Here is a 12,863-nt window from a genome sequence, read left to right as displayed (position 1 = left end):
CTCGCAGTTTCTTTAAACTTTGTTATATATATATATATATATATATATATAACATAAATATATTTATTAAAAACTGGATCATTGGATAATGCAATTCAAGACTTTTTAATGGCTTAGCCATTATGGTATATGAGCCAAGATACCATAATCTACAAATATGGTAAGCGTACGCGTCAGCTAAAAATCAAAAGGGAGCTAAAAAATCCGGTTTCTTCTTACAAAATAATAATTCCTTGGGGGCGTTTTTAATAAAACAATTATTCCACTCGCGCTTGTTGGATATGAGATGATTATAGCCAACTCGGCGCTACGCGCCTCGTGGGCTATCTATATATCACATATCCAACGCGCGCTCGTGGAATAATTGTTAAATATATGTTATTGACTAGCCAGAGGTCCGTATTGGGAAAAACTGTGCCCGAGGTCTTGGATACTCAAGACAGAGGGCACAGTTTTTCCCAATACGGACCGACCTATGCAGGTCAATAACATTTTTATTTTTTTCGAACACATAAAAAAATGATTGCCATAAGAACCCTTTGGGTCTTTTCGAGTTGTTTTGATATCTGTCTTCTCGGGATAAACCTGCATTTGATTCCAATTTCTATCGACTTACAACAGATTTTAGTAAGCTACCAGTCAAGTAACCGTTATTTCGTCTGTACATGTTGTTTAGGTTGTTAAGACTGAGTTTGAGGGTCTGTTTAACAATTGCAGATAATTAGAATTACATTCCCATTTCGATAGCGCGATACCTTTGACTGCTGGATTTTGTATGGGAGCAAAGAAAAAAGCTTTGTTGCTGTAACGGGATAATTGTGGTTCGCAAACGTTCTGGTATTGGCACAAGTTACGTTCGTCTGACCACTCTCGTGTTAGTTTTACCGTATGGCATCGGACAGCGGTCAGGTGCCTCTTCCAAATTGTTTGGTGAAATAGGCCAAATGTAAACAAATCCAAAGTCTTTGTTTATTCGCGCGTCACAATTTCCCACTAGTTTTTGCATATTTCATGCAAGACTGAGCACCACTTCATAAGAGGTGCGTTTTATTGTGACGCGTGATGTTAGACGTCAACTTTCTTGTTACTGCGGTCAGTGTAAAACGTAGACTGCGGACTGCAGACCGGAAGTAAAATGCAGACTGCAGACTGCAGACCAGGGGTAAAATGCAGACTGAGGGTAAAATAAAATATTAATACTAAAAAGAAGACTTGGGAGTGTTAATTCCCACGCGTACCCGTAATTTGTTTTTCAAAATCTCGAAAACTCAAACCAAAAGGCGTTTATTCGCTTTAGTCAAAGATATTATGAACTTCGAGTTCTTGAACTCCCCATTTTGTTGAACAAAGTTTCCCAAAAGCGCCCTAACTGATCGTAATGCTATGCATCTTACTTTGTTTACATGTCGACCATTTTTGAACTGTGCTTTCGCGAATAGGTCTGGGACCTAGTAACTCTTTCAGCATTCAAATTCTTCATATGGCCTTAGAAGACAAGGCAAGCAAAACACGTTTGGAAGACAACGCAAGCAAAGCACGACAGCACAACAATAAGGAAAGGTAAACTTGTAGGTATCGAGCATAGTTTGTGAAAGACATTCAATCTTTGTACTCGACTTCAATGTATCAAGAGGTTTGTGAATTGATATTGCTGAAAGGTGACGGTGGGCTATCCAAACACGAAAAGTTATAACATGAAGCGGCCTTTGTGTGTTTTGTGAGTCCTGACGGGACATTATTTTACGTGTGCGAACACTCTTTACTTCATCCTTAAGACTCGTTTTTTATTATTAATATTTTACCCTCAGTCTGCATTTTACCCCTGTTCTGCAGTCTGCAGTCTGCAGTCTGCATTTTACCCTCAGTCTGCATTTTACTTCCGGTCTGCAGTCCGCAGTCTGCGTTTTACACTGACCGGTTGTTACTGTGTTTCCTCTTCTTCGTGTTCGCCTTAAATGATGGTGTGGCAGCATGTTAGAAGTCAAGTATAGTTAACCTCCTTTGATTATGCTATCATTGGATGGAGTGGATTGGCGAGTATTAAAGGATCAACTTTCTATTACTACCGATTTAAACTTCATTGCACAAAGTAGAATCAAAGCCGACTATATCAAAAACGTCATGCCTTCCTCTACATGGCCCAATCACCAAAGTGTCCTCTCTGGTCTGTACCCAGAAAGTCACGATTTTGTGGATAATGTATTCTGGGATCCGGTTCACGGAGAACAGTTTATTTTCGGCTATGACTGCTCAAACTTTGATCCTAACTTTTACAATGCATCAGAGCCAATATGGCTGAGTCTTCAAAAGCAAGGAGGACGTAGTGCATCGTACTTTTGGCCTGCAACAACAAGTTATCAAGTCAAACCCACGTACTACCAAAGAGAAACTTGTTTGATTAACTGCAGTGCAATCAATCCTAAGGACCTTTCAAAGTTTAGGAACAGAACTTTTCCAGGCTTTCCCCCTTACGTCCAACGTGCGTTCGACATAAGAGGTGCGTCGTCTGTACGTGTTGATAAGGCGGTGGAGTGGCTTAGTTCGAAAAAACCTCCGCATTTCATCGCTCTCTGTTTTAAACAGCTCGATAATACAGGTCACGCATACGGACCTTTCTCAAACGAGTACAAGCAAATGATAAAACATATTGATGTAAAAGTTGTTGGATACTTACTCAAGCCTTTAAATGAAAGTGGTTTTCTGCAAAAACTGAACTTAACAGTGGTTAGCTATCATGAAATGGATAAGTCATCGTCTAATCGTCGAGTGTACTTGGATGATTACATCGATCCCTCGAACTACACTTTGTTCAATTCAGGCTCTGTACCGGTACACATCTGGCCCTAACCAGGAATGATAGACATCATATATCAAAACCTCACAAGAAATTCAATACTTCATGTCCGGAAAGTGTACAGAAAAGAGAACATATCAGATGAGTACCACTGGAAGAATAATCGCCGAATTCCACCGATCTACGTCGAGACTGAAGTTGGTTGGGTGGTTACACGTTCTCGAAACGATGCTCTGCAAGATCAAGGATGGCATGGCTGACCACCTGACCAATCAAAAAGCTACTCAATATTGTACGCCTGTGGTCCCGCTTTCAGGGAAGGTGTGGTGGTGAACCCTTTCAATACCGTGGATCTGTGCCCCCTGATGAGCAAACTTCTTGGAATAAACCCGCGTCCAAATAATGGCTCCATGGAAAACGTCAAAGCTGTCCTAAGAAAGGCGCGCACCACCGCTGGAAAAGTTCTTCATCGCCATTGCTTGAGGTTTGTGTTGGTAACACTTCTTATGACCTTTGCAATTATTAACACTCGAAGCCATAATTATATTTCCTTGATAATAACTAGGATGCCAACCTAAACCGAGCCAAATCATGATTGGTATTCACGGCACTACTCCTTGTTTGTGCTTAAGTTGTCCTAAGAAATAAAGAGGGTAAGTTTCTAAAGAAACTGTGGTGCTGCGTCGATGGGTGAAACAAGGTAATTTGGTTATATCAACTAAGTTGAAATTGTAAATTGTCCACCGTAAAGAGTTAAAAAGCTGAAGTTTCGAGCGTTGGCCCTTCGTCAGAGCGAATGGAGGAATTGTGAGTTGTGTGTGGGTTTATATGCAGAAAGTGGAGCTACGCTATTGTTGGGAACATGGCGACGAGAAAAACACGAATAAATTAGTAGAATAAAAGCGTTCATTGATAACTATGGGATTAAGAGTGCCGATTTGAAAGATAAACTTTTGTTCAAGAGTTTTGCGGCTTTCCGAGCTGCCTAAATTTAAGGAAAGACCGCAGATTGCCAGCTGCTGCTTAGAATGATTAGGTTGAAGTAAAGTGTCTAGCAACTGGTTTTGATGCGTTCTTGTCATTCCTTTCTACATCGCGAAGGTAATAATAATAATAATAATAATAATAATAATGCCTTTATTTAGACACGATAATGTTTAAAGCTGAACAGCTTATGAGGTCGTGTGTAAATCTAAATAAACTCTAAATTAAATAAATTCAAATGATGATGGTTTTTGAGGAGAGGAGAAAACCGGAGTACCCGGAGAAAAACCTCTCGGAGCAGAGTAGAGAACCAACAAACTCAATCCACTTATGACGCCGGGTCCGGGAATCGAACCCGGGACACATTGATGGAAGGCGAGCGCTCTCACCACTATGCCAACCCTCACCACTACGCCAACCCTAGTCGTGTTCCTGTTTCGCCGATGTATGTCTTTTTGCAATAAGTGCAAGTTGTGCAATAGATGACGTTGGCGGAGGTGCACGTGAAGTGATCAGTAATCTTAATGGACCGTTTGGGTCCCGATGTTTTCTCAGCGTTGTGAATGAACGGACAAGTTTTGCATGGTGTGCGAGCGCATTTAAAAGTGCCGGGTTGGTCATTAGTTTGGAATGAATTTCTGAGCAAAAAATTGCCTATGTTTTTTTCGCGATTGAATGAAACGAGTGGAGGTTGCGAAAAATAGTACCAGTCTCTGGATCGTTTTGAAGTAGTTTAAAGTTTTTAAGAATAATGGATTTAACTGAGTGGCTGTGAGGGTGAAATGTGAGAGTAAATGGAGTGCGGTCAGGATTGTCCTTTTGTAGTGCCGACTGTCGATCAATAAGTTGGGCGCGGTGGTGACCCGCTTGAACGACAGAAACAGGGTTCCCACGTTTTTCGAAAAACTGGCACATTGACTCTGGTTTGTGAAAAAAATCAGAGTCATCACTACATAAACCGCCGCCCAGTTAGCCTAATGTATAGTGCGCTGGACTGTTGTGCGGGACGTCGAGGGTTCGAGCCCCGGCGGACCAACACCAAAGGTCTCAAAACAATTGAGAAGAATTTGCTACCTTTCTATAACAAAAAGAAATGCTTAGATATTCTAGTCTTCTCGGATAGGGACGAATAAATGGAGGTCCCGTCTCCTGCAGGGTTGGGGGTAGGAGACGTTAATTTCCCACACACGAGATTACTGTGCGATGGATGTCCTCCCCCGGGGTGGGATGGGTGGGTTTACTGAGCCCGCAGTAATTGGCGCAAGCTGTTGCGGTGTCCCCGCCTCTCGGCGAATTTAATAAATAAAAAGGGAATGGAATTCTTGACGTGAGATACATGCAAAGATGAATACAACAAGTGATGTGAATACAACTATGTGAGTGTGTAGGTTTGTAATACACGCTGGTGCATAAACCGTTGCCTTCAATTGAAACTTTGATGTCTAAAAAGGATAAATAATTGTGGGAAATTCCCCAGGTATATTTTAGAGCAGGGTGAAAGGAATGGACTGCGGTTATAAATTGAGTTAGCTCCTCTCTGGTAGAGGAAGTAGCGCCGATACATTTGTTAATGTAGCGACCGTAGAGTTCAGGTCAGGGGCCGTTGTATCGGCTGAAAAATTGGTATTCGACAAAATCTACAAAAAGATTGGCATAGCTAGGTCCCATTTTGGCACCCATGGCTACGCCATTGGTTTGTTTGAAAAAGTTGTCCCCGAATAAAAAACAATTGAGTGTGAGCACTAGTTCAGCGAAGGGGCCGACCATTTAACTCTTGGGGGGGGGGGTGGGTGATTTTGAAAAAAAAATTACCTGCAAGCGCTTGCTGGAAGAAAAAAATTGCATGCAGCCCAAATGTAACAGAAAAAAAATATCCTACGCAGCAGATTGCTAGAAAAAACAATTCTTGACAACCAAAAATCAATCACACCCCCCGACCCCCCCCCCCTCAAAAGTTAAATGGTCGGCCCTTAAACGAAGTAGTGTTTCAGATTTGAGTTCCTTAATTAGCCACTATTTAAAATGTTCGATTTAGTTAACACATGGGCACAATCAGCTGTTGTTATTTGTTGCAGACATCGCCTTTACAGTCAAACTAAGTGAAGCGTACCCCTCAAGATTACATTAATGAATTGATCATTTGGATATTGAACCCGCCAGTCGTTTCAAGAATGCAATAATGAATTGATTATTTGATTATTGAACCCGCTAGCCGTTTCACGAATGCAATAATGGATTGATTATTTGAATATTGAACCCGATAGCCGTAGCCGTTTTGAAAAGGCGCGGATCATTGTTCAAATTAGAAGTCCATTTCTGAAGTCCAACAAGATTGTTCTATTTGACGAGGAATCCTGAAAATGAACAAACTGCACTGTAAAAACACTGCGAAAACAGTCTATCGCAAATATTAACGAAATAAAAAAAGTCTTGCGATGGCTTCGCCCGTAAACTATTTTTTTCGACCATGAATACACACAAGAATTTCTACAAGTTCGTCAAGATGTGAATAGGCGAAAAAGCTCTCGATAACATTCCATTTACAACAATTACAAGAAGTTCTACACAACACTCGAACTCACCTTTTCCGCCAAGTCTGACGCCATGTTGAAAGAGTTCCGATCCATCATCACGTGTTCGCATAATCCAATCAGAAATGGACTTCTGATTTGAACAATAATCCGCGCCTTTTCAAAACGAATACGGCTATCGAGTTCAATATCCAAATAATCAATCCATTATTGCATTCTTGAAACGGCCCAAACGGCCCAAGCTTACTACTAGAAAAGCGGACGTGACTCTTACCGTGTTGCGCAACGTTCACCAACATGGCGCTAACTCGCCGAAAACGCTTCAACATGGCCTGAGACGCTAGGAATCAACAAAGAAAACAACAAGGCAATAAGGTAAGCCCATTTTATTTCAAAACAAGACATTTTTTTCTCTCTTTTAAGGCAAACCGATAACATCCCATGCAAACCTTTATAAATATAAAACGTTGCGCAACACGGTAAGAGTCACGTCCGCTTTTCAAGTAGTGAGCTTGGGCTGCCTGTGGCGGGTTCAATATTCAAATAATCAAATCATTATTGTAATCCTGAGGGGTACGCTTCACTTAGTTTGACTGTAACACTTCATTAGTTTACAGTTCAGCAGCCCCTATTTAACAAAGGAACGCTATTAAAAATCGTGTTTTTTAATCCCTTTATATGCTTCTTAGCTTTTTCCATAGCAATCTTAGCTACATCATGCTCGATTTAAACGTCATCTCTCGTGCTATATCTTTTTCATTGATTAGCATAAAACATATCATTTTGCAGTAGTTTTTATTTAGAAACTTACTCAGTCAGTGATGTGCATTATACATCGAACATGATCATCATTAGCGCCTCGAACGGTTTCGAGTCGAACCCAGACGTTTCGTTCTCAGTGGATTGGTACCCAGTCAATAAGTCGTTCCTATGGATACTTATAAACTGGTCGGTTTCTTTTTCCTAAAAGGAGAAAAATCACACTTACCCTACGCGAAGCACTAATTATCTATTATCGTTAAGAGAGTCGTAAGTATGAAGAATAGAGTTTTGTAACAAAGACATCGCACTTCCCTTGCGTTAAAACGGAATAATTTTGACGTCAACTTTCTATGAGTGGGGCGTATTGTTTACGCTCAAATAAGCACTATTTAATTGGTTATCCCCTGACAAACAGACTGGTAGGGTACTTATTCTGTCCATTTCTTACTTAATACCATGCTTTTTCTGTATTACTTGGTCATGTGGGTCAAGTTTTAAGAAAATCCAGTTATTTCTGACAAATATCTTGTTATCATTTTCTCTTGAATATTTGTGGGTTAAAAATATTCATAGTTAATAGAGCGAACCCAGTTCGCTCTATTAACTACAAAATATTCAACAATTTCTGCATATTCCATGCAACAATAAGCACAATTTTATTTAGAGGCGGTTATCACGAATGAAGTAAGACATGAACATGTTCCTACTTACCAACATGACACTGCTTCTCTGGCTTTTGTTCGTTTTAAATGATAGTGCGGCTGAAGTCAAGGATAATCAACCTCCGCTAATAATAGTATCACTGGATGGAATGGACTGGCGAGTATTGAAGAGTCAACTTTCCCAAACTACTAATCTAAACTTCATCGCACAAACAGGAGTCAAAGCTGAATACATAAAAAATGTTATGCCCACCTCTACCTGGCCCAATCATCACACCATTCTCACTGGTCTGTACCCCGAAAGTCACGGTATTGTGGACAACAGATTTTGGGATCCTTTGTATGAAGAAAAGTTTATTTTCGGTTACGACTGCTCTAACTTTGATCCCAAGTTTTACAATGCATCAGAACCAATATGGCTAAGTCTACAAAAACAGGGAGGACGTAGTGCATCGTATTTTTGGCCTGCAACAACAAGTTATTCCATCAAGCCCACATACTACGAAAAGGAAACCTGCTTCGGCATTGATTGCAGTGCAATCGATTCTAAGGACCTTCCAAAGTACAGAAACAGAACTCTTCCACCTAACTCAAGTTTACCCTACGTCCACTGTGTGTTCGATTTGAGAGGTCCGTGGTCGGCGCGCGTCGATAAGGCGGTGGAATGGCTTAGTCTGGAAAAACCTCCGCATTTTATCGCTCTCTATTTCGAGCAGCCTGACGCAGTCGGTCACTCACATGGGGTGTCCTCACAGGAGTACAGGCAGATGGTAGAAAATGTTGATGCCAATGCCGTTGGATACTTACTCAAGCGTTTAAATGAAAGCAGTTTTCTACCAAAGGTGAACTTGATAGTTGTTAGCGATCACGGAATTGAAGACACTCCCTCGAGTCGCCGAGTGTACTTGGATGATTTTATTGATCCCTCGAGTTATACAGTGATACATACGGGATCTGTACCAGCGCACATTTGGCCCAAGCCAGGAATGATAGACATCATTTACCAAAACCTTACAAGTAATCCAATACCTCATGTCCGTGAAGTGTACAGAAAAGAGGACATACCAGATGCGTATCATTGGAAGAATAATCGCCGAATTCCACCGATCTTTATTGATACTGAAGTTGGTTGGGTGGTTACACGTTCTCGAAACGATACTCTGCAAGATCGAGGATCTCATGGCTGGCCACCTGACCAATCAAAAAGCTATTCAATATTCTACGCCCGCGGTCCCGCTTTCAGAGAAGGTGTGGTGGTGAACCCTTTCAGTACCGTGGATCTGTACCCCTTGATGAGCAAACTTCTTGGAATAAAACCGCATCCAAACAACGGCTCAATGGAAAACGTCAAAGCCGTCCTAAAAGAGAGGCACACTACTGCCGGAAAAGTGCTGCATCATCTCTGCTTGAGGCTTGTGTTGGTGACACTTTTTATGGCCTTCGCTGTTGTTAACAATTGAAACAATATAAAATAGCATACCAATTTGCTCGTGATCAGTTCCCTTAGGGCGCTTAATAATGTTCTACTTAGTCTGCACGTGAGTATTCAATATCAGCTGTTGTTAAATGTTAAAGATGTCACGTGAGGGTTTTACGGGTGTTAAAGTTTATAAGCCGTTGTTAACGGATTGACTCGGTTTGTGATACGTATTGCACATCGGACACTAATGCACTAGCCTAACACTTTTCCAAACCAATCGTGAATCGCTTACTTATAATAAATGTGCTTGAGGCCAGTTTCGCGTAATAAATCTGATTCGTCATTGGTTTTTCTGATCTATCCTGGCGACTTACGGATGATGAAACAAACCCGTCACAGAATTTAATACTCTTCCAACCTCTAAATCCATATGAGAAAAAGAAAGAATTTATATAAAGGGCTTTAACGCAAGAAATGAAACGATACTAATTTCATAGTTACGCATGTTTAAGATCGCTCAGCGAACACTTTCCAGGACTCATTCGATCTTTAATCTTTATTTTTTTGCACTACTTACAAATAATTATTTCTACACTAGAGTACATAAAAAGGAGAGACATAGGCAAACTAAATTACACAAGTAGTGAAAAGCAAAATGCGCGCAGTGACCAAAGTAGCTTAAGCTTTCGAGTTGGTCACTGCCACAGACAATTAATTGGCATGAACATGTACATTATAGGCATTTACATAACAGTAAAAACCAAAGCAAACTACACTCAGGAAACAGATTCTATCATATAAAAATGCACAAACAGTATAAGTTTGATCTAAACTTCATTGTGCTATCACATGACAACTAATACTTTTTAGGATCACTTTTTTACAATGTATTTGGACTTCAGTAACTTATCGCAAGAGATAGCGTTGAAACTTAGTTTTGCAAGTGATTTTGTTTTGAGTATTCAAAGTTCGACCGTTTCAGGACAGGGCCGTGAGTACATTTTTCTTTAAAATTGAAACAAAGGGCACGATACACAACGGAAAGTATTCCACCTCGTCGCCAGACTCCCAACTTCGTTCCATTCATTAGTATTCCTATCGTAACTCTCGATGCAATTTGCTCCTGAACCTCCAAAGACAAAAATCATATCGTGAGTGACTCCCACACCGAAATCACGGTGCGGATGATTTATCGGAGCAATGAAACTCCAAGTATTTACCACTGGATCAAACACTTCTGCTGATTTTAGACAACTTTTTCGCGCATCAAATCCGCCAACGACATAAATTTTATTTTTCATCGCAGCAATCCCGTGTCTGAAGCGTGCCGTGTTCATAGGCTCCACCACTTCCCAGCGGTTACTCGCAGGATTGAAACATTCAACCGAGGCTTCAGTTTTGTCCCCTGGGGGTGTAGTTCCACCAATAGCGTAAACCTTCCCTAGCAGTCCAACAGTTCTGTGAAAGCTTCTACGCATGCTCATGTTTGGAAGTTTACTCCATGCGCGCGTGTCAATGTTGAAGCTTTTCGCGCGCTTTCCACCGCCTACCACATAAATAGAGCCCATGCTCTCACATACGTCAAAATCGCTCTCTTTGATTCCATTGCCAACTTGGACCCAAGCATTCAGCTTGGGGTCGTATTTTTCTATGCGTGTTCCTCCGCCCAGTACAACATACAGTTCTTCGTTGACAGCCACAGCACATCCTGCAGTTTGTGCCATACCAGTAGCAGGCGAGCAGCTTCCACTTTCTAGGTCGAATGTTTCAATCCGACATGACAACTCACCGATCAGGTACAGTACGTTAGGTGATTTTCGTTTTGTCACTGCCCTCTTCTTGCTACCCAGTGGAGAAGTCAAAAGAGCTATAGCACCCTCTACGAATTTCTTCCAATTGTCTTCACTTAGGATAAGCTCATCCGCCAAGACAACCTTTTCCAAATATTCTTTGCTCATGCAAGGAAAACGAACCAACTCAAAAATCTCCTGCAGAAAATTAATGAGACAAAGTCATTCTCTCAACGGGATGGGTTAAATAAAACAGGAAATGTCAGGAATTGCAGTAGTATAAAAAACAAGACTTCTATTAAGAATGCAGAAGCTTACGCGCAGTGGTTAAAACACAAAGCTACGGATAAAGTACTTTAGATTCAAACCCTGGCCGAGTCATTGTCTCTTTACCTCCTGGAGTGACCCAGACAGAATTTCTTCTTACTATATGAACACAATATCAAACAGACAAATAACGAGAGTAAAGAAAAATATCTAGGAGGGGATTATTGGTCGATCGAATACCAAATTCTCCAAACTAACAACAAAAGAATTGTTTGGCAGACAGTAAGCAGAATTATTCATGAGATATTGGGGATGAAAGGGTTATGATGTGTTCTTCCGTAAAACTCTGACAAGTGGCCGTCTCCGCCCAGGGGTATTAATGGGTATACCGGAAAATCGCCGAGGAAACATGTCGAAATTCTGGAAGGGTCACCTAAGTTGGATCAGTATCTTAACGAAATGCGAAACCCCAAGTCTCTTAATACTGTGAGAGAGAGGGGAAAATCTACGGCTTCTTAGGCCCTTCATCGAAGAAGGCAGAGTGGTCGAGTGGTCAGCGTGTCGGACTTGCGATCCGCCGCCCCTGGGTTCAAGTCCCGCCCTGGCCACTCACGGTAGCCCCGAGTTTCAAATCCTCGGCCATGCTTGTAATATAGCCAACTGGCCGAATTGGGATTCTTAATAATGTTATTTTCAATTTGAATTATTTGTTTCAGTTGTTTGGTGGAAAACCTGTAAACTAGCTTCTAGCTAAGTGTTTCTCCACGTTAAAAACTGTTTATTAGTAGTATCGTGAGTACGGTTCCCTGTTCTCGGGCCGTCCCTATTTCCGTTCGACTAATCTACAGAATGTCACAGAAGGGTTTGGAGATCGTCAGAAATTTCGTACAGAATTGATTGTTACATCTAACAACATGACTTACGGAATATTTTATCCTCCTCTCTTCCCTGTCATGCTTATACCATCTGATAACAGCTTCAAACACGTCTTCCTCCATCTTAACATGTAACCGATCACTTTCCACGATCTTACTGAGTTGCTGAGGAGGAATCAGTACGAATTCACTCTCCCGCGACACTTCTAAGAAATTCCAGCTGATGAAACTCCTCACTTTAAATTCTAGATTTCCCAAGGAATATTGCATCGCCAGCGATTGAATACCGAGGCAGTTTTCAATCCTGATGAGGGTTCCCAGAAAATCTGCACATTTCTGAACTACAAGCTGGATTTGAAATAAGCTCGCCACTGCAAGGATATTCTCCACGTTTGATTCGTTGAGATCCATTTTGCAAGTGTACAGAAAGTCTACAAGTTGCTCAACGGCGTTTTCGTCGCAATCCTGCAGAGATATCGTGCCTAAGTTGCTCTCGAGAAACCCCGTGGTCAACATGGCACGAAAGTACGAACTACAAGCTGCCAGAACGACTCGATGAGCACGTATTTCCCTTCTGTTCACACTGAGTGTGATGTCACATAATTCATCGAGCTTCCTCATCTCCTGGAAGACGGAGAAGGAATCTTTCTCGTGATCGCCGATCACTTGTAAAACCTGATCGCTAAATTCCTGTACGGCCGCCATATTGGTATGAAGTTATTGACAACACACAATCAGGTATCTTACTTGACGTACCGATAAACAACAGGTCGACTGC

At 41.4% G+C, this 12,863-nt stretch overlaps 2 protein-coding genes and 1 pseudogene across 5 annotated transcripts; 2 read left to right on the top strand and 1 right to left on the bottom strand.

Moving 5' to 3' along the window:
• The first annotated feature begins 50 nt into the window (after window positions 1-50).
• LOC148719701 (bis(5'-adenosyl)-triphosphatase enpp4-like) lies at window positions 51-6,481 on the top strand (annotated as a pseudogene). Its single transcript, XR_015993101.1, has 2 exons — window positions 51-3,278; window positions 5,854-6,481. The product of XR_015993101.1 is annotated as a bis(5'-adenosyl)-triphosphatase enpp4-like (transcript).
• Window positions 6,482-6,566: 85 nt separating this feature from the next.
• LOC111323159 (ectonucleotide pyrophosphatase/phosphodiesterase family member 5-like) lies at window positions 6,567-9,496 on the top strand. Of its 3 annotated transcripts, none has more exons than XM_088738228.1 (2): window positions 6,567-6,684; window positions 7,828-9,496. In XM_088738228.1, exon 2 carries the CDS (start codon window positions 7,883-7,885, stop codon window positions 9,191-9,193), a length of 1,311 nt encoding a protein of 436 aa, XP_088594354.1. In that variant the 5' UTR covers window positions 6,567-6,684; window positions 7,828-7,882; the 3' UTR covers window positions 9,194-9,496. The 3 variants fall into 3 exon arrangements, with proteins under 3 accessions (XP_088594354.1, XP_088594353.1, XP_088594352.1); XM_088738227.1 differs by lacking the exon at window positions 6,567-6,684 and adding an exon at window positions 7,155-7,490; XM_088738226.1 differs by lacking the exon at window positions 6,567-6,684 and having other exon boundaries at window positions 7,514-9,496.
• A 185-nt stretch (window positions 9,497-9,681) lies between these two features.
• Window positions 9,682-12,790, bottom strand: LOC111323115 (kelch-like protein 20). The gene is made up of 2 exons (XM_022926408.2): window positions 12,134-12,790; window positions 9,682-11,141 (listed from the first exon to the last, which is right to left on the bottom strand). Exons 1-2 carry the CDS (start codon window positions 12,788-12,790, stop codon window positions 10,161-10,163), a joined length of 1,638 nt encoding a protein of 545 aa, XP_022782143.2. The 3' UTR covers window positions 9,682-10,160.
• Between the last annotated feature and the right edge of the window lie 73 nt (window positions 12,791-12,863).

The sequence above is a fragment of the Stylophora pistillata genome, chromosome 11, assembly GCF_964205215.1.
Source record: "Stylophora pistillata chromosome 11, jaStyPist1.2, whole genome shotgun sequence".
Lineage (NCBI taxonomy): Eukaryota > Metazoa > Cnidaria > Anthozoa > Scleractinia > Pocilloporidae > Stylophora > Stylophora pistillata.
Note: the sequence above shows the minus strand (reverse complement) of the source record. Positions and strands in the feature narration are given on the sequence as shown.